Here is a 26,437-nt window from a genome sequence, read left to right as displayed (position 1 = left end):
GTTTCGAATAAAGGTGGCGAGTGGCGAGGAGGCCAGAACCACCGACGAGTAAGCTATGGCGACGCAGGAAGGGTTTTTTTTGGGGACTACGCAGGAAAAGGTAAGGGAAGAAGAGGGGAGTTAAGCGCGAGAAATGAAATTTTAATATTGCAGCGAATTTTTTTTTGACCCGGGCTATTGCAGGGGGCTTTTAAATGTACGCTGCGACAAAAATAGGTTATTGCAGGGGGCTTTTAAATTGTACGCTGCAACAAACTTTTTTGCAGGGAACAATTAAATTGTACGCTGCAACAACCCTTTAAAAGGTTTGACCCGCGTTGACCGACTGGTTATTGAAGCGTATTAATACATGTACGCTGCAACAAGGGGGCTGCAACATGGGTTTTTTCTACTAGTGTCAGTTGCAAAATTGGGGCGCAAATTTTAATACGCTGCAATATTGTAACGATTTTATAATTGGAAAAGCAGCGCTGTTATTTTCTAGCGCTACAATATCAAGCGCTCGAATATTCTGGTGCTTAATAATTATGTGGTGGAATTTTACAGCGCTGCTTATTTTTTATCATGGGTTTTACTCGTTTTCTTCGGGTCTTGATTTGGCGAATATGTACGAGTGTTGTACAACTGATTCCTGTTTTCTTTTTATTTGCAGATCTGGCTTATGGAGCGGTTGAGAATTTTAGAAGCTCCATCCGATCTTGGGACTTACTGCCATCGGGCTCTTGGAAGTAGAAGATATCGACACCAAGGAGAAAATGAGGCCGAATGGACCTCATATCTTACTCACGGCCTCAGTTCTGTCAAGTGGGTGATCCCGTGGTGGGGTCTGCGGTCAATGGTAGGCGGGGGGGAATGCATTGTTTTCACACGGCTTGTAGGGCTGACACATCCCACCTATTTGTTTATGTACGTATTATGAGGCAGTACGACTTGCAGCAGATTATCCCCTCTTCAAATACTACTCCACCAAGCACAACCTTCCTCCCGCGGGTGGGCAGAATATTATGACAGCCTACCCCATTGGGATGTTACCGCGGAGGGGAATATTGCATTGTCTGAAAGTTACAAGCTTTGGATGAACTCGGATGATGTTAGAGAGAGGACCAAGGCTCGTAGTACTGAACCTGCCGAACTGTTGCGATCACGAAATAGACCTAGGTATGAGCGGGATGTGGTGTCGAGGTCTCGGGATGCCAGTGCTAGACCTCAGAAGAGGCAGAAAGATAGGAGATGTATAACTGACCATCCTTATGCTGATAAAAGGCCTAGACATAAGCCTGTTGGGCGTGATGCTGTTGCGCCCAAGAAGGACATAGAAATGGCCACAGGTAAGGGTCGTCGTCGCGAGAGAGGTAAAAGGCAGGCATGGGCTAAGAAGACTTCTACTCCTGCAAGTGTAGAAGTTGAAGCTCCTAGCATTAGTGCGCCTCTCCATGTAGCTACGCCTGCTAGTAATTTAGTTGACATAAATGCTGATAAAGTGACTGATGCTTTGGCATCTATGGAAATGGGTGTTCGTGGGCTAGACTTTTCTATGGATGTTGACGTTCGAGCGGTCAAGGAGTCTACTGTTTTGACTAAAGTACGTTCAGACTTCCACAAGGCTTTGTTTGGAGATCCCGAAGACTTAGAGTAATTCTCTAGGATATTTTAGGGTGCCTGTGCCCTTTTTATTTTTGCTTTAGTTTGATGTATTGTCTTGGCTTTGTTTTTTCATTTCCTTGCGTTTATTTTTTTGTTAAAGCTCGGATTGCGAGCGTTTGCACTTTTAAATTTCAATAAAGTATTCTATTTAGCAAATTCGTGGACTTATATATATTTTTGCAAATTATTTGGACCGAATCCATTTTTAGGATTGCCTACGTATCCGCCCTAAGTAAACTTAGTTTAGAACCTGGTCGCGCGTATTTCTATCTAGGGAGTACGCGAAATAAATCTGAGTGAGGCTTTATTTGCCTTAAAAACTCCTTAAAGAATTTTTTTGCATGAGAAAAATTGTACGAATTTATACATTATGTACCCCCCAAGTGTTCGAAGTTTTTCTGTGAAAGTGCAGAAAAAAGTTTGAGACACTTAAGTCGGTGCGCCAGGAAATTCTAGCGTTTTATTCTGGTGCGCCAGAATACTCTAGCGCTTTAAAGTGGTGCGCCTTAATTTTCTGGCACTTGGGGAGTATGTTCGCGAATTTTCGTATTTTTCTGTGTATGTAATTTGCAAATTTGGTCGTGTGTTATAGGATGTTGTATTTAGTTAATTATGCTTTTGCGAAGTCTTGATGTGTGTTTAGTTTATTCGCGCTTGATAGCTATTAGGAGCTTAAGCTTTTTGGTTAGGCAAAGGATTTTTTTTTTCCGTGAAAGTGTAGAAAAAAGTTCGATAGATTCTTGACCAAGCGCTAGATATTTCCAGCGCTTCATATGCATGCGCTAGAAAAATCTTGCGCTCTGTTCGTTGGCGCCATAATTTTTTGCCGCTCTCATTCGTGGCTCCGTGTAGTGGGCCTAGGATGGGCCTTGGTATTTCGCAAAGTTTTAACTCTAGATCATAATATCGTGGACTCAAAGGATGTTGCTACTTTTATTGAAATTTTGAAAGAAAAAACGAAACCGGAATAAAGTAAAGAGTACATTTAACTAAAGTTTCCCGGGAAGTGGCGTCCGGGATTTATTGAAAGAAAATTTAAATGGGCCTAAGCGACACTATCCTAGGTTTGAGACTTAGACTAGACGTGGGGGTTCTAGCTCGGTTGCAATTTTACTTGCGAAGAATTCTGGTCCCTCTCTGATGGTTATTTCAAACTTGATTCCTTTTACATTGGTTCATTTGACGGTCCGACGCCAAGCTTCTTTAATTTCTGTAGCAGTGATGGGTGATGGAGTGATTAACTGGATCGGGTCGAAGCTCTTGTCCTGCATCGCCAGGGTGATCAAGTCGCTTTTTTTTCCTGGAATGGCCGTAACTAATTGAAAAGTGACCGCAAAGATTGCTCTTCTATGGATAGCTCGTCTGCGGGCCCCTCGAGGATATGGTACAGTGCCTCGCCCAAGAGATCGCAGTCATGGAAAAAATCAAAGTCGGGTTTTCGGGTGCTGTTACTAATAAATGGCTCCGGAAAGCTGTAGCAGGGGTAGTCTTCGCCTTCCCGTGCAAACATACCGTTCAGAGTCCACTGGTATGGTTTTAGGGTGGGTCCTTCTTGTCCGCCCCTGTTTTCAGATTGTATGCGCATTTGTCTTTTGCGTGGGATGATTTCTCCCTTTTTTGGTTGATAATCCAAACCAAAGAGAGGGGAGAATGTAGGTAATGGGAGGTAAGTCATGTCTTTTTCCCTTATGCCTAGTGGCATCCCTGGAAAGTATCCTTGGGATAACATCATTTTTGGTATAATTTGCAATGCTTGATGATCCAAGAATGTCGTATCGTTTGTTTCAATGGCTTGGACGATTTCTTCAATTTGGAAACCATATAAGTCTTCTCCTTTGCCCGTGACTTCAGTCATGGAACAACTGACGTCAAGTGGCGGGGAATGTATGGCTATTGTCACTCAGTTATGGTTTAACTTAACCATTTGGTGCAGAGTTGATACTACACCTCCTAAATCATGGAGCCATGGACTCCCCAGTAGGAGGTTAAACGTGGGCTTGATGTCCACTACTTGAAATTCCGTAGTTCTTGCTACAGGTCCGGTCTGAATGGTAAGTTTGAGTTTGACATGCACTGTTCGTTTGGAATTGTCGTAGGCCCTTATTCCTTGGTTAGATGGCTGAAAATCGGCGTCTTTCAAGCCTAGGAATCTATCTGTACGGAGCGGGCAAACGTTTACGGCGGAACCGTTGTCTACCAGTCCAAGAGGGATGTTCTGACCTTTGCATCCGATTATCAAGTAAAGTGCCTTGTTGTGGGAACTTCCTTCTTTGGGTAAGTCTTTTTCGGTAAGGACTATTCCCTGATCCTCAAAGTTCCCAGTAACTTGATTTACTAGTGAATCCGGAGTGATGTCCGTGGGGACTGAAACGTGGTCGAGGGACCTGATCACCTTGTCACGGTGCACTTTTGAGGTGCACATTAGATCCCAGATGGTTATTTCTGCCTTGGTGTTCTCCAATTGTTTTAGGAAGGGATCTTCTATGACTTCGGATATGGTATTAGGACGAGTGTTTTTGGGGTTTTGCCGAACCAGGAATCTCCTACATGTTGTGGGTTGATATCAGGTTGGTATATTCTTCCGAATCCAGTTAAGTTATCGGTTTCTGCCGGAGAAGGTTAGGTGAATGGTACTGCATGCCAATTTTTAGTGAAGTAAACGTGGTCTCATCTTGAAACAAATAGACATCGTCGGCGTCGGCGTCCCAAATGCCACAGGTGTCGCCACATTGGTTGACCGTTGGTGATTGGGCCAACGGTTCTCCTTGAGGTGTTATGTAGATCAAGTGATCAAAAGCTGTGCATGCACTCAAGATAATCGAGTGTTATGCGACAAGTTCCAAGAGGGCTCTTGTCGTTGCTTCGCTTGTGAATATTGGGTAGAAGGATAATGTTATCCTATATCATATCTTATATTGTATTCTTGAGGTACCATCAATTTTAAACATCATGGCCCTTGCCTCTATGGTATTTTCAGTAAGCGAAGCCGTCCCAGTATTTTCCTTTGACTCCAGGCTCAGGTGTTGGTCCTAATGGAGCCATCTTGCCTTGAGCATAGAGTCGGTCGTAGGCCGCCTGTAATGTAGACCCTAGTGGGGTAAATTTTCGGTCCCTGACCCAACTCTTAGTCCTCGGGTGGTTCCCTTCAACAACGTGGACTTCTTGCGTTTGGGAAGGTTCGCCTTTCTTGTAGGCATTGTTTCTAGGCGTGTACTGTGGTCTTGCCGCATGTTTTGGGTATTCTTGAAGAGATTATCTTCAATTTTAATGCCCACGTCGTAGACCCTTTTGAAAGAGTCTAGACTGAGGTACCGAGCGTGCTGTTTGTAAGCAGGGTCCAACTTATCAATAAAATTTTGGACTAGATCAGGTTCGAGAGGCCTCTGTATATGTAATACCTCGTATTTTTCTAATAAGTAAAAATATATTTTATTATATTTATAAAACATTTCGTGTATTTTTATAAATTAATTTCATTTAATGAGAATTAAATGTGCTTTTATTTTTAATTAATTTAAATATTAATTATTTCAAAAACCGGATTTTATTAAATAAATTCAAGGAATTTATTTAATCGGAAATTGTTGGGTCGTATTTCAAAAACGAATTTAATAAACTTAAAGCCCGGCCGTTTTGTTTTAATTAAACCCAACAAAGCTTGCAAGGGATTTAATGAATTGAGCCCGGTAATAAGCCCAACTCAAACTACCATAACCTAGCCCACATGGGAGAGAAAAACTATAAATAGACCCCCTCATTAATGTTAGGTTATGATACATATGACAATTCATAAATCATGCGGAAAAACCATAAAGCCAGGAAAGCATATTATTTACACATAATCATTTAGCATAGTTTAGATGCATACACTTTGTTGCGTGCCTTCCCTAGCTGCGCCCGAACCGAACAAGAACAAGTCTTTAGGACTCCAAATGTCGTCCCTCCGTAGATAGTCCACAGCACGTCCGGATCCGCCTTAAGCTTGACCAACTAGAATCGCCCTTAAGGTACTTAGAATTTTCGGCTAATGTAGGCAATTATATGACTGAATTTTGGCTCTCAAAAATCACTTTGAATACTTGAATCGTATATTCAAATAATGACCCTAGGCCCTTATTTATAGAGGTATGGAAAAGGAATTGTAATCCTACTAGGATGTGGATTTGTTAATTAGAACTTTATTAGGACTCTAAATAACAAAGCAAATCTATTAGGATTAGGATTTTAATCTTCGCACGAATCCTAATAGGATTAGGATTTCCCGCACACGCATCGTACAAGCCGTGCACCCGCGCAGGCCTTGCGGCCCACGACAAGCGCACAGCCCATGTGCGGTGCTGCGCGCGCGCGCGCCCTTGGCTGGGCCTGGCCTTGCGCTGGGCCTTGTCGAGGCGTGCGTTGCTGCATGCGGCTCGCTGGGCGATGGCCTGGCTTCATGCTGGGCCTTCGTCTAGCGGGCCTCGTCCGATGCTAATTCGTACGATACGCTTCCGATTAAATTCCCGATTCCGGAATTCATTTTCGATACGAACAACATTTAATATTTCCGATTCCGGAATTAATTTCCGTTTCGAACAAATATTTAATATTTCCGTTTCCGGAATTATTTTCCGATTCCGATAATATTTCCGATTCTGACAATATTTCCGTTTCCGGCAATATTTCCGATTCCGGAAATATTTCCATTTCCGATAATATTTTCCGATACGTACCATGTTTCCGTTTCCGGCAACATCTGCGACTTGGATAATATTTATATTTCCGATACGATCCATATTTCCGTTTCCGGCAATATCATCGTTTCCGGAGTATTCATTTCTTGCCTGTGACGATCTCAGCTCCCACTGAAACCAAGATCCGTCGATTCCGAATATCCATAGATGGAGTATTTAATGCCATTAAATACTTGATCCGTTTTCGTACTATTTGTGTGACCCTACGGGTTCAGTCAAGAGTAAGCTGTGGATTAATATAATTAATTCCACTTGAACTGAAGCGGCCTCTAGTCAGGCATTCAGCTCACTTGATCTCACTGAATTATTAACTTGTTAATTAATACTGAACCGCATTTATTAGACTTAATATTATATGCATACTTGGACCAAGGGCACTATTTCCTTCAGTCTCCCACTTGTCCTTAGGGACAAGTGTGCATTTCCTAATTCCTTTGTCGCTCGATGCTTGCTCTTGAACATAAGGTAAGAGTTGTCATCCTTATTATGTCCAGAGGTGTTCCTCGGTTTCAGAGTTCAACTGATCAAATAAACAGATAATCATAGCCTATGATTCATCCGAGCACGGCCATGCATTTCAAAGTTTCTAGCTCTCCGAGTGGCCTTGTACAACTTTTAAGCATCTCATCCCGATTTATGGGAGGACAATCCCAATCTTGCGATCTTGAGATTAGAATTCGTTTGATAGGTGATTACCCGAGCGTTGCCTTTATAGCCTCCTTTTACGGTGCGACGGTTGGTCAACGTCAAAGCAACCAGTTCTCAAACAAGTAATCTCAAATCACTCAGGTATTGAGGATTTATTGTCTAATAATTTTAATGAAATTTACTTATGACAGATTTTCATCTCTTACAGTAAAGTTTCATAGGTCTTGTCCGATACTAGTCTTCCCAAAGTAAGTATCTATGCAAATGATTATGACATTGCCATGTCCACATAGTTCAAGAAACAGAACTACTAGTCATCTTGCATTCTAATCGTCTAACGTTTTCTATGCGTCCAATTTTATAGAAAACTCCGACTAGGGACCATTTTCAACCTTTGACATTCAAGTTCACTTGATAGACATTTCTTAGTCACAGGACTGGTCCTGACAGTCTATCTTGAATATATCGTCAAATTGAAGGGACTCATCATTTAATAAACCACAAATTAAATGGAAAAATGAATTCTTTTCATTTATTGTGAATGATTAACCAATAATGTTTTACAAAGATTTAAACTCTAAAACTTTAAAACATTAAACAGGGATATCAAAGCCATTCTCCAATATGCTTGATTCCCATAGCTGCAGTGTGTGAGTTGTGCTTCGCCTGCGGCAGAGGTTTAGTCAATGGATCTGATATGTTGTCATCAGTTCCAATCTTGTTTATCTCGACTTCTTTTCTTTCAACGAACTCTCGTAGAAGGTGAAATCTACGAAGTACATGCTTGACTCTCTGGTGGTGTCTAGGCTCCTTTGCCTGTGCAATAGCTCCGTTATTATCACAATACAGGGCTATTGGTCCTTTAATGGAGGGGACTACACCAAGTTCACCTATGAACTTCCTTAGCCATATAGCTTCCTTTGCTGCTTCATGTGCAGCAATGTACTCCGCTTCAGTTGTAGAATCCGCAATGGTGCTTTGCTTAGCACTTTTCCAGCTTACTGCACCTCCGTTGAGGCAGAAGACAAACCCAGACTGTCATCTGAAATCATCTTTGTCGGTTTGGCAACTTGCGTCCGTATAGCCTTTAACAATTAATTCATCATCTCCACCATAGACCAGGAAGTCATCTTTGTGCCTTTTCAGGTACTTCAGAATATTCTTGGCAGCAGTTCAATGCGCCTCTCCTGGGTCTGACTGGTATCTGCTCGTAGCACTGAGTGCGTACGCAACATCCGGGCGTGTACATATCATAGCATACATTATTGAACCAATCAATGATGCATATGGAATCCCATTCATTCGTCTACGCTCATCAAGTGTTTTTGGGCACTGAGTCTTGCTTAGAGTTATTCCATGAGACATGGGTAGGTAGCCTCGCTTGGAGTCTGCCATTTTGAACCTATCAAGCACCTTATTGATATAAGTGCTTTGACTAAGTCCAATCATCTTTTTAGATCTATCTCTGTAAATCTTGATGCCCAATATGTACTGTGCTTCTCCTAGATCTTTCATCGAAAAACATTTCCCAAGCCAAATCTTGACAGAGTTCAACATAGGAATGTCATTTCCGATAAGTAATATGTCGTCGACATTTAATACTAGGAAAGCAATTTTTCTCCCACTGACCTTCTTGTATACACAAGATTCGTCTGCGTTCTTGATGAAACCAAAGTCACTGACTGCTTCATCAAAACGTATATTCCAGCTCTTGGATGCCTGCTTCAATCCGTAGATTGACTTCTTTAGCTTGCATACCTTTTTAGCATTCTTTGGATCCTCAAAACCTTCAGGCTGTGTCATAAACACAGTTTCTGTTAAAACGCCGTTTAAAAAAGCAGTTTTGACATCCATCTGCCATATTTCGTAATCTTAATATGCAGCGATTGCTAACATTATCCGAATAGACTTTAGCATTGCAACTGGTGAAAAGGTTTCATCGTAATCCACACCGTGGACTTGCCTGTAACCTTTTGCAACCAATCTAGCTTTGAAAACTTCAAGTTTCCCATCCTTGTCCTTTTTCAGTTTGAAAACCCATTTGCTTCCAATGGCTTGGTAGCCATCTGGCAAATCGACCAAATCCCATACTTGGTTTTCAGACATGGAGTCTAATTCAGATTGCATGGCTTCTTGCCATTGCTTGGAGCTAGGGCTCGTCATAGCTTGTTTGTAAGTCGCAGGTTCATCACTTTCAAGTAATAGAACGTCATAGCTCTCGTTCGTCATAATACCTAAGTACCTTTCCGGTTGAGATCTATATCTTTGCGATCTACGCGGGGTAACATTTCTAGATTGACCATGATTCTCACCAGATTCTTCTAAAGATCTCTGAGTTTCATCCTAAATGTCATCTTGAGCATTCTCTAGAGTTTGTTGTTCGACTCGAATTTCTTCAAGGTCTACTTTTCTCCCACTTGTCATTTTGGAAATGTGATCTTTCTCCAAAAAGACACCATCTCGAGCAACAAACACCTTGTTCTCAGATGTATTGTAGAAGTAATACCCCTTTGTTTCCTTTGGATAGCCCACAAGGATACATTTGTCAGATTTTGGATGAAGTTTGTCTGAAATTAATCGTTTGACGTATACTTCACATCCCCAAATCTTAAGAAAAGACACATTTGGAGGCTTTCCAAACCATAATTCATATGGAGTCTTTTCGACAGCTTTAGACGGAGCTCTATTTATAGTGAGTGCAGCTGTATTTAGTGCATGTCCCCAAAATTCTAATGGAAGTTTGGCCTGACCCATCATTGACCTGACCATGTCTAGCAAGGTTCTGTTCCTCCGTTCCGACACACCGTTCCATTGTGGTGTTCCAGGAGGAGTCAATTCTGATAGAATTCCACATTCTTTCAGATGGTCATCAAATTCATAGCTCAGATATTCACCGCCTCTGTCAGACCGCAGTGCCTTAATCTTCTTGCCTAATTGATTCTCTACTTCACTCTGAAATTCCTTGAATTTGTCAAAGGATTCAGACTTATGCTTCATTAGGTAGACATAACCATATCTACTGAAGTCATCAGTGAAAGTGATAAAGTAGCTGAAACCACCTCTAGCATTTGTACTCATTGGTCCACATACATCTGTATGGATTAAACCCAATAGTTCATTTGCTCTTTCTCCAACTTTAGAGAAAGGTTGCTTTGTCATTTTGCCAAGTAAACATGATTCGCATTTACCATAATCCTCTAAGTCAAATGGTTCTAGAATCCTTCCTTTTGAAGTCTTTCTAAGCGTTTCAAGTTTATATGGCCTAATCGACAATGCCACAGATAGGTGAGATCTGAATCATCCTTTTTGGCCTTTTTAGTATTTATGTTATATACTTGTTTGTCGTGATCTAATAAATAAAGTCCATTGACTAATCTAGCAGATCCATAAAACATCTCTTTAAAATAAAACGAACAACTATTGTCTTTTATTAAAAAGGAAAATCCCTTAGCATCTAAGAAGAAACTGAAATGATGTTTTTAGTAAGACTTGGAACATGGAAACACTCTTCCAGTTCCAAAACTAGCCCGGAGGGCAACGACAAATAATAAGTTCCTACAGCTAATGCAGCAATCCGTGCTCCATTTCCCACTCGTAGGTCGACTTCACCCTTGCTTAACTTTCTACTTCTTCTTAGTCCCTGTGGATTGGAACATAAGTGTGAGCCACAACCTGTATCTAATACCCAAGAAGTTGAATTAGCAAGTATACAGTCTATAACGAAAATACCTGAAGATGGAACGACTGTTCCGTTCTTCTGATCTTCCTTTAGCTTCAAGCAATCTCTCTTCCAATGCCCCTTCTTCTTGCAGTAGAAGCATTCGGATTCAGAAGTGGGTTGACTGACCTTCCTCTTTACAGATTTGGCGCCAGTTTGCTTAGTTGGGCTGGCCTTGTTGCCACCTTTCTTAGCATTCCTCTTCTTTCCAGATTTCTTGAACTTGCCCCCACGCACCATAAGCACATCCTGCTTATCACTTTTGAGCGTCTTTTCAGCGGTCTTCAGCATACCGTGAAGCTCAGTGAGCATTTTGTCCAGACTATTCATACTGTAGTTCAGTTTGAACTGATCATACCCGCTCTGAAGAGAATGGAGGATGGTGTCTATAGCCATTTCCTGAGAAAATTGCTGATCCAGCCGACTCATATTCTCAATGAGTCCAATCATTTTGAGAACATGTGGACTTACGGGCTCGCCTTTCTTAAGCTTGGTCTCAAGAATTTGCCTATGAGTCTCGAATCTTTCGACTCGAGCCAGATCTTGGAACATGTTCTTCAACTCACTGATGATTGTGAAAGCATCTGAGTTGATGAACGTTTTCTGCAGATCTGCACTCATGGTGGCGAGCATTAGACATTCCACATCCTTGTTGGCATCAATCCAACGATTGAGGGCTGCCTGAGTGACCCCGTCGCCTGCGGCTTCGGGCATCGCCTCTTCTAGGACATACTCCTTTTCTTCCTGTATAAGAACTATTTGCAAGTTCCTTTGCCAGTCAAGGAAGTTTTTCCCGCTCAACTTCTCCTTTTCGAGAATTGATCGAATGTTGAATGAATTGTTGTTTGCCATATTTAAAACTACAATTGAAAAGAATAAACAAATAAATAACCATTCACAGTTTCTCTTAATAAACTTAAATTCTAGCATACATGCATATATAATTCAATGTTCATTAAGCATTTTATTCAAGTTATGTGTTCCGGCAGGTGTGAATAAAATGATTCCAAGATCCTAAAATCATTGAAGAACTAAGCACAGTTTGTCGACTTAGTCCTAAAACATCTTAGGTAAGCAAAAGCCTTTTGCTAATAGTCTAGAAACTATTCTTGGTTGATAGGTACGTCTAAGAAGTTATTAGGTAAACCTATCAATTTTGCCACGACATAAAAGGACTCCTTACTTATATCGTTGAGTTTCACCAAAACTAACATGTACTCACAATTATTTGTGTACCTTGCCCCTTTAGGACCAATAAGTAACACCTCGCTGAGCGAAAACTATTACTAGATTGATGTAAAGGATATCCAAGCAAGTGTATATTTTGGCATGGCACCTTTTAACTCAATTTTTAAGTTTGGAACTTAAGGCTCTTACTATGTTGGTTAGATTTTAAGTGAACTAAAATCCTTAATCATGAAACATAATCAAGCTTTTGATCTCATGCATTTTAAGACATATTTAAAAGCAATAAATAACTTAAAACATGCATAAAATAAATGTGATCTAGTATGGCCCGACTTCATCTTGAAGCTTTAACTTCAAAGTCCGTCTTGAAAATCTCCGTGGGAGGCACCATTTTCTTCAAATAGGATAAGCTATAATTAAAACTAATTACAACTATTTGATGGTACGCAGACCATATTTGAATTGAAAAACAACTTTGGTACTTTAGACCAATTACATTCAAATTAATGGTACGCAGACCATATTTTCTATCCTATTTGGGCCATACTAGTCACTTCATAACCTGCAAAACAGTACATATACAATATATACCATTCACCCATTCATTATCATGAATGGCCCACATAGCTGGTTAGTAAAACACATTATGCATCACATAAACATTTGCAGCAATTAATCAAGGGCACCAATAATCTACAAATTATTCAGTCCTTATTAATTCTAATCAAGTTGTTTTAACCTTAAGGATTTGTAGACCTAATCAAGAGTTTATGACTAAAAAGGGCTCCCACTTAAACCAATAAATTCATATGCTTTACTAATTTTAAACATAAAAATGTATTTCTAGTCTAACCGGAAACATACAAATTTAATTAAAATTTAAAGCTCATATAAATTTATAATTGAATCCAAAAAGTTTAATTTAATTTCAGTCGTATTTAAATTAATTCATGATTTTAATTTTAGTAAAATAATTAGAATAAATAAAATTTATTATAATTACAATATTCAAAATTAAAATCCAAGAAAACAATTTAAATTATTAATTTTAAAATTAATTAAAATTACGTAAACTGAAAATTTCAAATTAAAATTTCAAAACGATCTAATCGCAACGCAACAATCCCACGCAACGCACGCCCAAGGGCCACACGCACACAGCCATCGCTGGCCATGTGCGCGCAGCCCATGCGCTGCGTCGCATCGCTGCTCCTCACCATCGCAAGGCATCAATCGAACACGCGAGCTGGTGCTCGCTGCGCGCGCCAGCGCTCGATGCACGCGAGCCAACGCTCGCTGCGCTCGCTTGCCAGCGCTCGATCCATGCGAGCCAACGCTCGCTGCGCGCCTGCCTTTCCCGCACGCGAGCTTGCGCTCATCGCACGAGGCAGCAGTATGCGAGCTGGCGCTCGCTGCGCGCGAGCCATCGACGCTGTGCGTAGCGCTCGTGGCACGCGAGCTTGCGCTCGCTGCGCGCGAGGCTCCGCATGCTTGCGCGAGGCAGTGCGCGCTGTGGCGCAGCACGCTTGCTGCCCACACGCGACTGCTCGTGCCTTGCTCTCGCCCCTGCCCACACGCCCATTGCTCACAGCCCACGACACAAGGCAGGGCTGCTGCCTTGTGCTCGTGCACCATGCCCTTGCTCGCTGCATTCGTACCGCATGGGCGACGAGCTCCCTTGCTCGTCGTCGCATGCCCGCACTATACAACACCCCATAAGGGTAACACGTAGCGTCCATTGCTTTGTGCGTGCAAGTTATATGAGCGAGTCGCATAAAAATTAAAAATTTATATTCGAAATTAATGACAAATTAATAAATAATATTAATTTCATAATTTTAGGGCGAAAAATCGAAAATTTATTATTTAATTGATTTCCGATTAACATGGATTCAAGTCTAGGTCATAAAAATTTAAAATTTAACATAAATTTACAATTTTTATGGTGGTTTTTAATCATAGGTTTCTAATTAAATTATAACTAATTATGAAAATCAAATTAATTCTAAATTATTCCAATTTTCAACAAATTAATCATAATTACAAATTAGATTGCATAATTAACAAGGCTAGGCATTCAAACTTGTTAAACATATACAGTAGGTCAATCAAAAATTCAAGATTTATCAACAAGAATCGCAAATATTTAATTTAACATCTTAAATTTACGAAATTTTGCATTCGAAAAACTAAAACCTCTGAAAAATCATAGTTAGGCTTCGAATTTGAGAATTCTGGGTTCGGCCGAAAAATATTAATTTTGTCAAAATTTTAGAATGCCTTTTACATGCGGAATTGACACAAAAATCACTCGATTTGGATGAGTAACGAAGAAACTGCCGAAAAACTGCGTACGTATAATTAAATAAACGCAATTTGCAATTAATTAACAATTACGAAAATTAATCAGCCCTTTTAATTCTTGCAAATTTGTAATATTTAACCATGTTCATGCAATTTAGATTATGAAAATAATAAGAGGCTCGTGATACCAATGTTAGGTTATGATACATATGACAATTCATAAATCATGCGGAAAAACCATAAAGCCAGGAAAGCATATTATTTACACATAATCATTTAGCATAGTTTAGATGCATACACTTTGTTGCGTGCCTTCCCTAGCTGCGCCCGAACCGAACAAGAACAAGTCTTTAGGACTCCAAATGTCGTCCCTCCGTAGATAGTCCACAGCACGTCCGGATCCGCCTTAAACTTGACCAACTAGAATCGCCCTTAAGGTACTTAGAATTTTCGGCTAATGTAGGCAATTATATGACTGAATTTTTGCTCTCAAAAATCACTTTAAATACTTAAATCGTATATTCAAATAATGACCCTAGGCCCTTATTTATAGAGGTATGGAAAAGGAATTGTAATCCTACTAGGATGTGGATTTGTTAATTAGAACTTTATTAGGACTCTAAATAACAAAGCAAATCTAATAGGATTAGGATTTTAATCTTCGCACGAATCCTAATAGGATTAGGATTTCCCGCACACGCATCGTACAAGCCGTGCACCCGCGCAGGCCTTGCGGCCCACGACAAGCGCACAGCCCATGTGCGGTGCTGCGCGCGCGCGCCCTTGGCTGGGCCTGGCCTTGCGCTGGGCCTGGTCGAGGCGTGCGTTGCTGCGTGCGGCTCGCTGGGCGATGGCCTGGCTTCGTGCTGGGCCTTCGTCTAGCGGGCCTCGTCCGATGCTAATTCGTACGATACGCTTCCGATTAAATTCTCGATTCCGGAATTCATTTCCGATACGAACAACATTTAATATTTCCGATTCCGGAATTAATTTCCGTTTTGAACAAATATTTAATATTTCCGTTTCCGGAATTATTTTCCGATTCCGATAATATTTCCGATTCTGACAATATTTCCGTTTCCGGCAATATTTCCGATTCCGGCAATATTTCCATTTCCGATAATATTTTCCGATACGTACCATGTTTCCGTTTCCGGCAACATCTACGACTTGGATAATATTTATATTTCCGATACGATCCATATTTCCGTTTCCGGCAATATCATCGTTTCCGGAGTATTCATTTCTTGCCTGTGACGATCTCAGCTCCCACTGAAACCAAGATCCGTCGATTCCGAATATCCATAGATGGAGTATTTAAGGCCATTAAATACTTGATCCGTTTACGTACTATTTGTGTGACCCTACGAGTTCAGTCAAGAGTAAGCTGTGGATTAATATAATTAATTCCACTTGAACTGAAGCGGCCTCTAGTCAGGCATTCAGCTCACTTGATCTCACTGAATTATTAACTTGTTAATTAATACTGAACCGCATTTATTAGACTTAATATTATATGCATACTTGGACCAAGGGCACTATTTCCTTCAATTAAACCCTCACATGAATTTTCAGCACTCCCTCTCTCTCCTCACTTCCTCTCTCCTTGCGGCACACCCACACACCCCTCTCGTCCGACCCTTTCCTTGCAGCCCAAGGCACAAGTGTGCCGTGTGTGTGGTGCCCAGCCCTCGCATCGTGCCGTGCGCGCCCAGCCTCGCAGCCGCAGCGTAGCACACCAAGTGCCTGCGTGCTCGCGCCCTTGCCCTCTCCTTGCCTCGTCCCTCAGCGCAGCCCACGCTGATGTGTGTGTCGCGCGTTGTGTGTCTCGCCCGCCCCGCAGCCTCGCCCTCTCGTCGCCTTGCGCGCGCTATGTTGCGGTGCGTGCGGTGCTGTTGTGTGTCGTTGTTGTTGCGTTGATTGCTCGACGCACACACACACACAACACAATTAATTGTTGTGTGTGTGTGTGTGTTGTTGAATTGGGATAATCAAATTATGTTTTCAAAAATATTAATTTTCAGGTTTAAATTGATTTAATTATTGTGATTAAAGTTTAATTATTGGATTGTTTAGATTGATTAAAACGGTTATGAACACCGTATTGGGTTAGTAGTATGTTTTAATTAAAGAAATTGGTTTTGATGATTGATTTTATAATTTTCAGATTTTATATATTTATAAAGCATTGATTTTTGAAGTCAAAACACGTTTTGGGATTAAACCATTGTTAGGGTTTTGGTTTTAAATTGATTGAGCGATTGATTTACATAATTTAATGACAATTTAAATTATGGGAATCAATCTAAATTTTCAGAATGTTTATAAGCTTTAAAAGGTTGGTTTTTAAGGGTTTTAAAGCTAAAAAGTCAATGTTTTTATGCTAGGACTTGAGTTGACTATTTGAGACTATTAAATTACCAATTAATGAATGATTTTTAATTAAACTAAGGGTTTTAGTTTCTTAAATAGTTGCTGGAAATTTAGTAAACATGGATAATAATTTAGTTCTCTTGTTTTGTTTATAGGAGTTGATTTCTAGTGAGTCGTGATTCGCACAGTGGCCCCCGTACTTAGGTATTCCAGGTACGTACAAGACTAGGGTGACCACCCATCCCTTGAGGACTTTGTGAAGTGTATTGAATGCGAATCATGTGAACTTATATGTTATTATGAATTCATGATTGATGATTGGGAATGAATATGTTGTTATGAATTTGTGTTTAATGTTGAGAACGAGCATGTTATTATTATTGTTGAATCTATATGAACGAGCATGTTATGAATTGAATTATGCTTTATAGATTCTATTGAACTATCATGTTATGGACTTTTATAATCGTTGAATTATGTCAAGCATGTTGTTCAAGTTGGTTTGCATGTATGAGTAGTGCGTATGCAAGTTGTTATTATTATTATGCTATAGTACAGGATGTCTAGCATAATTATTGAGCCAGTCGAATATTGCCAGTGAGCAATATATATTCTACCAAAGGGGTAGAATATGTTAGAGAGTCTATGTGAATTGAATTAAGGACAATTCATGCTAAGGGCACACCCCGCTTGTTAATAGGCAATGTCGGGTTATCTCAAACAGTGTTTTTGAGAAGGAACAATGGGAGTAATTTCAATTGAGTCTATGTTTGATCACAAGTCCTAAAGAAGTAAAATAGAAGTATCATTGTTGAATTGTTTATTTGTTCAATTATCGTGTGTTGATTCGCCTTGAACATAATATACTAATTAACGTAAAGTGTAACCCAAAGAGCTTCAAAACTCTTGGAACGTATATACCTTGAGTATGAACAATGGGGGGAGTCTTGCCGGATGCCGTTGTGCTCCTAGAATGATACAAGACGTTGTTTAATTCTCTTTTATGCCGTTGTGCATTGGAATTCCTGTCGGTATGGCCCGACTGTCGGTAGTAGCCCGACTTATTTTGGTGTATGGTTGGCTCCCATCACCCTTTCTTTCCTTTTGAGGATACTTACTTTAAACTACAAGTCAAGAGTCGTGTCTCGTGTCGAGTCTTGTCTCCATGTTTACTTGTTTATTTTATGGCTTTTGCATGTGGATTATCTATTTCATCGAGTGAAGCATGTTAGGATAGAATGTTATTCTAGCTTGTTCGTACTCAGCTTTTGCTGACTTCGTGCTTCATGTCTTCTGGTCAGTGTCTTCGCCTTAATGACCCTATGATGATCCATCAATTGCATTTGAGTTGTTGGGGAGTAGATTTTCAATAAAGCAGGTTCGTAGAGATAACTTGCGGGAGAAGTTATCATGGGATTCGAGTTGAGAGTTTATTTCTTCCGTATTTTATAAACTCTATTTTATTTTAAAGTCATAACTACTACTATTTCAGTTAATGGATTTCAAATGGTTTGTTTTGGTTTGGGCCTCAACGGTTCCAACTTGTCTTAATGACCATTAACTATTTATTTAATATGTTTTGAAAGTTAGTTAATTCCGCTGCGTAATTCTGGTAAATAGCCTTAGCCGTTATCACGGTGGCGGTAATATCTTGGTAATTCCTGTGTTTTAAGTTGGAAAATATTTTATAAAAAGCAAGGAATTATTAGGGTGTTACAGTATAATCTGAGCAGCATGCTCTCTCCATCGGGTGAAGTAAGTTGTGAAACCGTCGTTCTTTTTCTGCGAGAGAACTTCTAACTCGCGTATGATCACTTGAAAGTCCAAGTTAGACGAGCACTGTCGGACGAAAATATTAGTAAAGTCCTCCCAAGTGAGGAAGGTTTTGGGTCTATCTCATAGAACCAGTGAACAGAAGTTGATTCTAAGGATAGAGGGAAGGTTGGTAAGTACATAGACTTGTCCACGCCTTTAAGTTTCATCGCGCCCATGAAGCTTAACAGGTGGTCTTGGTGTTATCAGTCACCTTAAACTTGGGCAGATCGGATGAATTGAATTTTTCTAGTAATTTTCTAGAAATTGGTTTAGGATCGAGCGAGAAGAATTTACTTCCATGGTCTTCTCAAGGACCATTTTCTCGATTTTCCTTTCATTATCCTGCTCATTTTGGGCCTGAGTAGCCAATAAGTTTTGATTTTCCATGGGTAGCTATTCCATAGCAGTAGCCATTAGTTTGACATGTGCGGCCAGATCTTCGAGCAACATGGTGCAAGTTGGTGCAGGAGAGAACTGAGGTTGGAAGATTGGAGATCCTGGAAAAGGAGAATGACAGATGGAGACATGAGTTACTATTTCTGCAATCGGACTAGCAATTGGGGTATAAGACACAAGACGCGTTAATCTTTGACCTTCATCTCTGCGCCAGGCAGCGGAACCGACCCTATGTTATAAGACAACTATTTTAGGATGACGAATTTTTCTGATTTTTTCGGCAGAATTTCGATAAAGACTCAAGATGACTCGATTTCGTTTTGTAAAAGCGGTTTTTTGAAAATTTAGCTCGGGTGAACGTCGAATTTTCACATTGAATGGTGTTATGCCAATCAAAAGGTTTATTGGTGAAAATATTATTACTTACGAATCGTTTTCTATTTTAAGTCGAAAGTGTGTTGAAGTTGTCGGGAATAGAACCAGTGTGCGCCAGAAAATTCTAGCGTTGGGTTTGGCACGCTTGAAAATTCTGGTGCAGGCTTGTGGTGCGATGTTTATTTCCAGCGCTTGCAAGTCTTTTTGTAATTTATTCGTGAGGTTGGCCTTTAGTCAGTTGGATTTCTCTGTAGCTTGAATTTCACTAATCTTAGCCCTTTGTTTGAGCATCTGTGCAATCAAACATTCAGCATTCCGGCACGAAAGAATGTAATTCGTGCGTACCGGCCTTTGGGTTTGATTGGTAAAGACTAATCTGCATTAAAATTATTTTTAGACTAAATTAAGCTTAATTCCGTGAAGATAACTTTGGCGCAATTTTGAACATGCGTTTCATGGGGGTATTTTCAACCAGACTTATGTAGCGCTTAAAGAAGATGCGTATTGTAGTCTTTTTAATTAGTTGCACGAATGCTCGACTTTAAACTTCTAAATTATTGACTTAAATGCGAGGAATAAGCAGAGCGTGCGCTGTAATATAATAGCTCATTGTTGTACATCGCCTGAAATTTGTAGCGCTTGCTTTGCCATCTTTTGTTGATATCTGACGATGGCCATATTTTCTTATTTGTTTCCTCGCAGAAGGCATTACAATATTCTGGCGCTTTCATAGTGAGCGTTGGAATATTATGACTTTGCCAAGGGTAGCGAAGCTTTTTTCTGGCGCTGTGACCCTGGCTGTGGAATTTTGCAATTCCCATTTTTTTATTCTTAGCTTTACTTGTTTATTTCGACGCTTTGAAGCATTTTTGGATTTTAACAGCGTTTTTTACCTTAAACTAAGTGTCTGGTTGATTAGTTTCACATAACACATAAGATTTCTACACGAAACTAACAACAAGCATGGATTCAGATACAGATGCACATTTAGTATCATGCTAGTCTCTAAGGTATAATAGGTTGGGTGTCAAAATTGTAACAAACCTATCGTCAATTCCCCAACAGGCCCTTGTCAGAGTAGCCAAGTTCATGAAGAATTTTACCAAAGCCTATCCGATATGTGCTGGAGTGGCATATATCGTGAATGGACCTTGGAGATAAACAGTTTGATTTGGGTGGATGTGCTACATTGTGAACGTGTCGTGTGGACAACATCTGAAGCGCTTGCATCCCCCGGGCTGATAGGAGTCCCTATTCCCAACTTCCGAGATGAAACATGCCAAGGAAGTCAAGATTAGGTATACGGTTCTATCGCGATCATTCGTCACATTGAATATTCAGGTCGTCCCAACTTAATAAGGAAATAATTATGGCGTAGCGTTCAATTTCTACTATACGGCTTCTTCTTCGACTCACTACTTGCACAAATTACTTCAGTATTGTCCCCAGTGGAGTCGCCACCGTAAGGGGGACAAAAATACCGGACGGGCATTAAGAAAATGGCTCGAACGTCTTTCCCCTCTGGATGTGGCAATCATATTAAGTAAGTAGGAACTAACTGTGGCCGTTAGCCTCACTAGTGGAAAAAGGGTCATTTGCATCGCACTTTTAAGCACATTTGCGTCGCACATCGTGCGTGGCAAAAGCTCTCGACGCAAATGACTAAAAGTTATTTGCGTCGCACATTTGTGCGACGCAAATGAACCTTATTTGCGTCGCACATTTAGCTAATGTGCGACGCAAATAACTTTTCAGGCATGGTGCTGAAAGTCATTTGCAACGCACATTAGCTAAATGTGCGTTGCAAATGACAATTTTAGCGCCAAAAAATTAAGTCATTTGCCTCGCACATTGAGCTAACGTGCGTTGCAAATGACTTATTTTTTAAAAAAAAATATTCGTTTTTTAATATTTTAGTTGGAAATTCCGACATGATCGTCTTTGAAATTAGACGCTTCATTCCCAATACCGAGAATACATTTATAATTAATACCTGTCACTAAAGTTTACAACGTAATTAACGTTCCCAATAAAAGGCAATTAAATTCGTCATAGATCGATCAACCAACATGTTACAACAAACATAAAATTATTACAACAAAGGTACGTAGCTAGCTAGAGATCAAGTTCATATTACAAATTAAGCTAAAAATTCGACATTGTTCATGAAGTAATCTGCCCAAAAATCTTTCACCTCATTAATCTCCTCCGGTGAATAGGGCAATGTTCTTGAAAAATCCTAAAAAAGTGTAAATAATTCAATTTATCAACGATTGATCAATATAATAGTTTTGTGTACTTCAATTTATTATATAAAGTACGTAGTTTATGAGAACATACCTTAGTAAGATCTTGACTATTACCATGATTCATTATTATGTCGTACATAAAACGCATGACGTAGTAGCCACAATCTAGTGATCCCGGTTGTTGAGAACACTAAATGCATTAAAATAAATAACACAAGTAAAATTTCTATCACATTGTATGTTATAATTTTGAAAAACTTATTTCTTAGGTAAATAATAAACTAATTATATATATATATATACCTGTGCTGGAATCCATGTTAATTTAGTTCCCTTAGATTGTCCACCTAGTCTCTTGTAACTCCGAAAAGCACTACACATTCGATAAAATATGCAATTATATATACTTTGTTTACACATGTAAATGCAAAGAATATTTTACATGTAAGTGCAATTATATACTTTATTTACACATGTAAATGCAATTATATACGTAGTAGTCACATTTAAGGCTAATTGGGTCGTTCTAGGTCATTTTTAGGCAAAAATGATGTTTTCGAACCCAACTTTGAACCAAAGAACCTAAGGAATGTTTTCAAACTTATTACACGTCTCATATGCATAGTTATAACTTTCTAAGGCCCTTTACAATCTATTATTTCACATTTAAGGCTATTTGGGTCGTCCTAGGTCATTTATAGGCAAAAATGATGTTTTCGAACCCAACTTTGAACCAAAGAACCTAAGGAATGTTTTCAAACTTATTACACGTCTCATATGCATAGTTATAACTTTCTAAGGCCCTTTACAATCTATTATTTCACATTCAAGGCTATTTGGGTCGTCCTAGGTCATTTTTAGGCAAAAATGATGTTTTCGAACCCAACTTTGAACCAAAGAACCTAAGGAATGTTTTCAAACTTATTACACGTCTCATATGCATAGTTATAACTTTCTAAGGCCCTTTACAATCTATTATTTCACATTTAAGGCTAATTGGGTCGTCCTAGGTCATTTTTAGGCAAAAATGATGTTTTCGAACCCAACTTTGAACCAAAGAACCTAAGGAATGTTTTCAAACTTATTACACGTCTCATATGCATAGTTATAACTTTCTAAGGCCCTTTACAATCTATTATTTCACATTTAAGGCTATTTGGGTCGTCCTAGGTCATTTTTAGGCAAAAATGATATTTTCGAACCCAACTTTGAACCAAAGAACGTAAGGAATGTTTTCAAACTTATTACACGTCTCATATGCATAGTTATAACTTTCTAAGGCCCTTTACAATCTATTATTTCACATTCAAGGCTATTTGGGTCGTCCTAGGTCATTTTTAGGCAAAAATGATGTTTTCGAACCCAACTTTGAACCAAAGAACCTAAGGAATGTTTTCAAACTTATTACACGTCTCATATGCATAGTTATAACTTTCTAAGGCCCTTTACAATCTATTATTTCACATTCAAGGCTATTTGGGTCGTCCTAGGTCATTTTTAGGCAAAAATGATGTTTTCGAACCCAACTTTGAACCAAAGAACCTAAGGAATGTTTTCAAACTTATTACACGTCTCATATGCATAGTTATAACTTTCTAAGGCCCTTTACAATCTATTATTTCACATTTAAGGCTAATTGGGTCGTTCTAGTTCATTTTTAGGCAAAAATGATATTTTCGAACCCAACTTTGAACCAAAGAACCTAAGGAATGTTTTCAAACTTATTACACGTCTCATATGCATAGTTATAACTTTCTAAGGCCCTTTACAATCTATTATTTCACATTTAAGGCTATTTGGGTCGTCCTAGGTCATTTTTAGGCAAAAATGATGTTTTCGAACCCAACTTTGAACCTAAGGAATGTTTTCAAACTTATTACACGTTTCATATGCATAGTTATAACTTTCTAAGGCCCTTTACAATCTATTATTTCACATTTAAGGCTATTTGGGTCGTCCTAGGTCATTTTTAGGCAAAAATGATGTTTTCGAACCCAACTTTGAACCAAAGAACCTAAGGAATGTTTTCAAACTTATTACACGTCTCATATGCATAGTTATAACTTTCTAAGTCCCTTTACAATCTATTATTTCACATTTAAGGCTAATTGGGTCGTCCTAGGTCATTTTTAGGCAAAAATGATGTTTTCGAACCCAACTTTGAACTAAAGAACCTAAGGCAAAAATTTTGGCAAAAATGGCATTTTCATATGCATACTTTACTTACTTGTTTAGTGGCTCCTTAATCATCAAATTTCTCTTCTTCTGTTGAGAATCAAATATGTAGACCTCACGTTTAGACAAGCAAAGAACTAAAAGCATCCAGTGACTCCTACATACAAACAATAAACGTATGTAGTTAGAAAAAAAAAAGTTAAATTTATAACAATCAATTAAAAACGAAGTTCAAAGTAATTTTCATACTTTTCGTAGTATGGACATAAGATGAATGTCTTAGAACTAAGTGCACTCATGGACCTCGTCATGTACAATAGAATTCGATCTGCATCGGACTTTAACATGGTGGCCGAGATCATCTCCGGGCACATGAATCCAATACTATTGGGGTGACAATCATCGTGAAAACACAACTCACTCAAAGCCCTATAATATAGAGTGTAAGAACGTTAAGACAATCATAAAAATCAAATTTAGGGGCAAAATATGAATTTAGGTAACTCACGTAGCAAAAACTTGTATTATTGATATATTGAGCCATGCTCCCGAGAGAAGTTGATCGGTGTCTTCAACGGTGACACTAATTTCAAAGTCCTTTTCCATATTGAATGTCCTTTTAGTGCAATGTACCTTAACGTGCTCCCCTTCTTTTAATCCCAACATCATAGTTTTCATCACATTGCACTTACCACTCAAATTTTGCACTTTATAATTTTCAAGGAAATAGGTTTTTGATTTAGTGTTGGACGCTTTTGTTCCACTTCCCCCAACCACTATCTCTTTCCCTTTGTTCCCTTTCCCTTTAGGCTCTTTACTTGTAGGCTTGTTTACCTGAGGTATGATTTTCAAATAACGATATACATATTAGTGAGCATACATGGTATAATAGTTCTACTTCAAATTATCATGCATATGTTAGTTACCTCCTCATTCGTAAGCGACACCAAATGTTTTGGCCACTGAGTGAAGGTACCATGAGCTTGAGCAAGTTTCTTAATATATTGAGAAGGCACGGGGACGGGAGCTTCTTTGTACGCGGGCTCAAAATCATCAACGCTCACTTTCACGTTATCGGACGTGACGTCGTTGTGGTGATCAAGGAGCAACTCTGGACATATGGTACCATAGGCAACAAAGACTTTCTCCGAGCCTATGTTCAGGTATAGATGGCACGGGACAGGTTCCTTATTATTTATTTTGAACAATAACGCAAATACAATGTAACATGTTAGAAAAGTTCAATAGAATTAACTAGAAACAAAGTACTTGAAAAACACAAATTATCATACCGTAATGTCGGCAAATGGATCTAAACCCCCGGAACGACAACTACTATGAACATTTGCGTCTATCCTCATATGGCTTGGTATTTGGACACCAAGTTCTTTAGCAAATGTGATAAATTTCTCCATGACCATGGCATCCATCTTGGAGTTCATCTCTTGTATTGTCTCATCTTTGACCCTTTTGGTCACTCTTGCTTCCATTTCCTCCATCTCCGCATCTCCATACCGTCGAAAGCTACGCCGCTCTCCGGTCCCCCACACAGCTTTGATGCCTACTCCACCACCAAATGTTAGTGGTCTCCCTTCTTTAGTCTTACCAAGTGCACGAGATAAGACATCATCTCGTGCACTTTTGGGAACAAATTCCCCTTCATCTTGTTTCCTTTTCCATTCATCCTACATGAAATCAAATGGTTTTGAGAAAAGTTCAACACTTGGTTTCATATTTAAGAACATATATGAAATTAGAGGAATCACAACATTACGCAAAATTGTTAAATGAACTTACAATATTTTCTTTGACCTTTTGTGTGCCCTCATCCGGCAAGTAAGGATTTCCTTTCTCATCTGGTTTCGATCTTGCAAGAAGCCATAAACATGTCCTACTCGGCAAACTTGAAGAAATTGTAGACGCAGAGGAACCTTCAGATGACGAAGAAACTGAGGGAATGTACCCTTTTCTCTGCCATTCACTTGTCATTTCAGCATATGATTTCTGTCCCATATGATGAGGATATATGTTGAAAGATTGACTTTGTCTTGCTTTCTCACTTATTTCCTAATTTTAGGGGGGTAAAAGAAATTATTACAACAAAATAAAACTTAGATTATAACAAGACTTTAAATAAGAATAATTTTTATACCTCAGCTTCTTCGGAGGTACGTATCTTCACAAATTCCTTCCATATATCCTTAGTTATATAACTATACAAATCATATGGCATCTTTTCATCTTTTGGCCTTTTCCTTGTACCCCGAATCCAACCAGTCGTCAATCTTGATTTGAATTCCCTCCAACGCTTATCACAACTCTTTAAGACAACTTCTTTCTTAGTTTCATCTGTGATATGAAATTCTCTCTAAATGAAAGAAAAAGAAAAGGAACAAGAAAGTCTTTTAGCACATGAAAAAGACACGTAGATATGTACAACTGAATTTCCAAAATAAAACCGGTTACCTTGACGTCTTCCCACAAAGTGTCTTTTATTCCTTGTGAAACATCTTCTCAGGTTCTGATCAATATTGAAACCTTTGCGCGACTTATCTCGCCAATGTGATTCTTGTAATCCGTTGCCCATTTCCCTGTGGGTCGGTCCAAGTGATCCCATTCAATTTTTCTTGGAACCCCGGGCATGGATTTTATTCCTTTTGTAGGGCCTCTTGGCTTCTTTTTTTGCTTTTGGGGCACTTGATTTGGTGATTTGTTAGAAGGACCTGAATTTGCGTGTTGATCTTCATCCATGCCTGACGCTACTGCATTGGAAAATCATCAAAATTACATACCTTCAAAAGCAGGATTTTAAAATAAAA

The 26,437-nt window shown here is 39.3% G+C and overlaps 1 protein-coding gene across 1 annotated transcript; it reads right to left on the bottom strand.

The window, feature by feature from the left end:
* Nucleotides 1-3,544: 3,544 nt before the first annotated feature.
* LOC130469669 (uncharacterized) lies at nucleotides 3,545-26,437 on the bottom strand. Its single transcript, XM_056839085.1, has 5 exons — nucleotides 26,085-26,437; nucleotides 25,771-25,986; nucleotides 25,416-25,685; nucleotides 24,923-25,303; nucleotides 3,545-3,946 (listed from the first exon to the last, which is right to left on the bottom strand). The coding sequence occupies exons 2-5, from the start codon at nucleotides 25,849-25,851 to the stop codon at nucleotides 3,545-3,547; spliced, it is 1,134 nt and encodes a 377-aa protein (XP_056695063.1). The 5' UTR covers nucleotides 25,852-25,986; nucleotides 26,085-26,437.

The sequence above is a fragment of the Spinacia oleracea genome, chromosome 3 (assembly GCF_020520425.1).
Source record: "Spinacia oleracea cultivar Varoflay chromosome 3, BTI_SOV_V1, whole genome shotgun sequence".
NCBI classification, from domain to species: Eukaryota; Viridiplantae; Streptophyta; class Magnoliopsida; order Caryophyllales; family Amaranthaceae; genus Spinacia; species Spinacia oleracea.
This window is presented reverse-complemented; position numbering and strand designations above follow the sequence as displayed.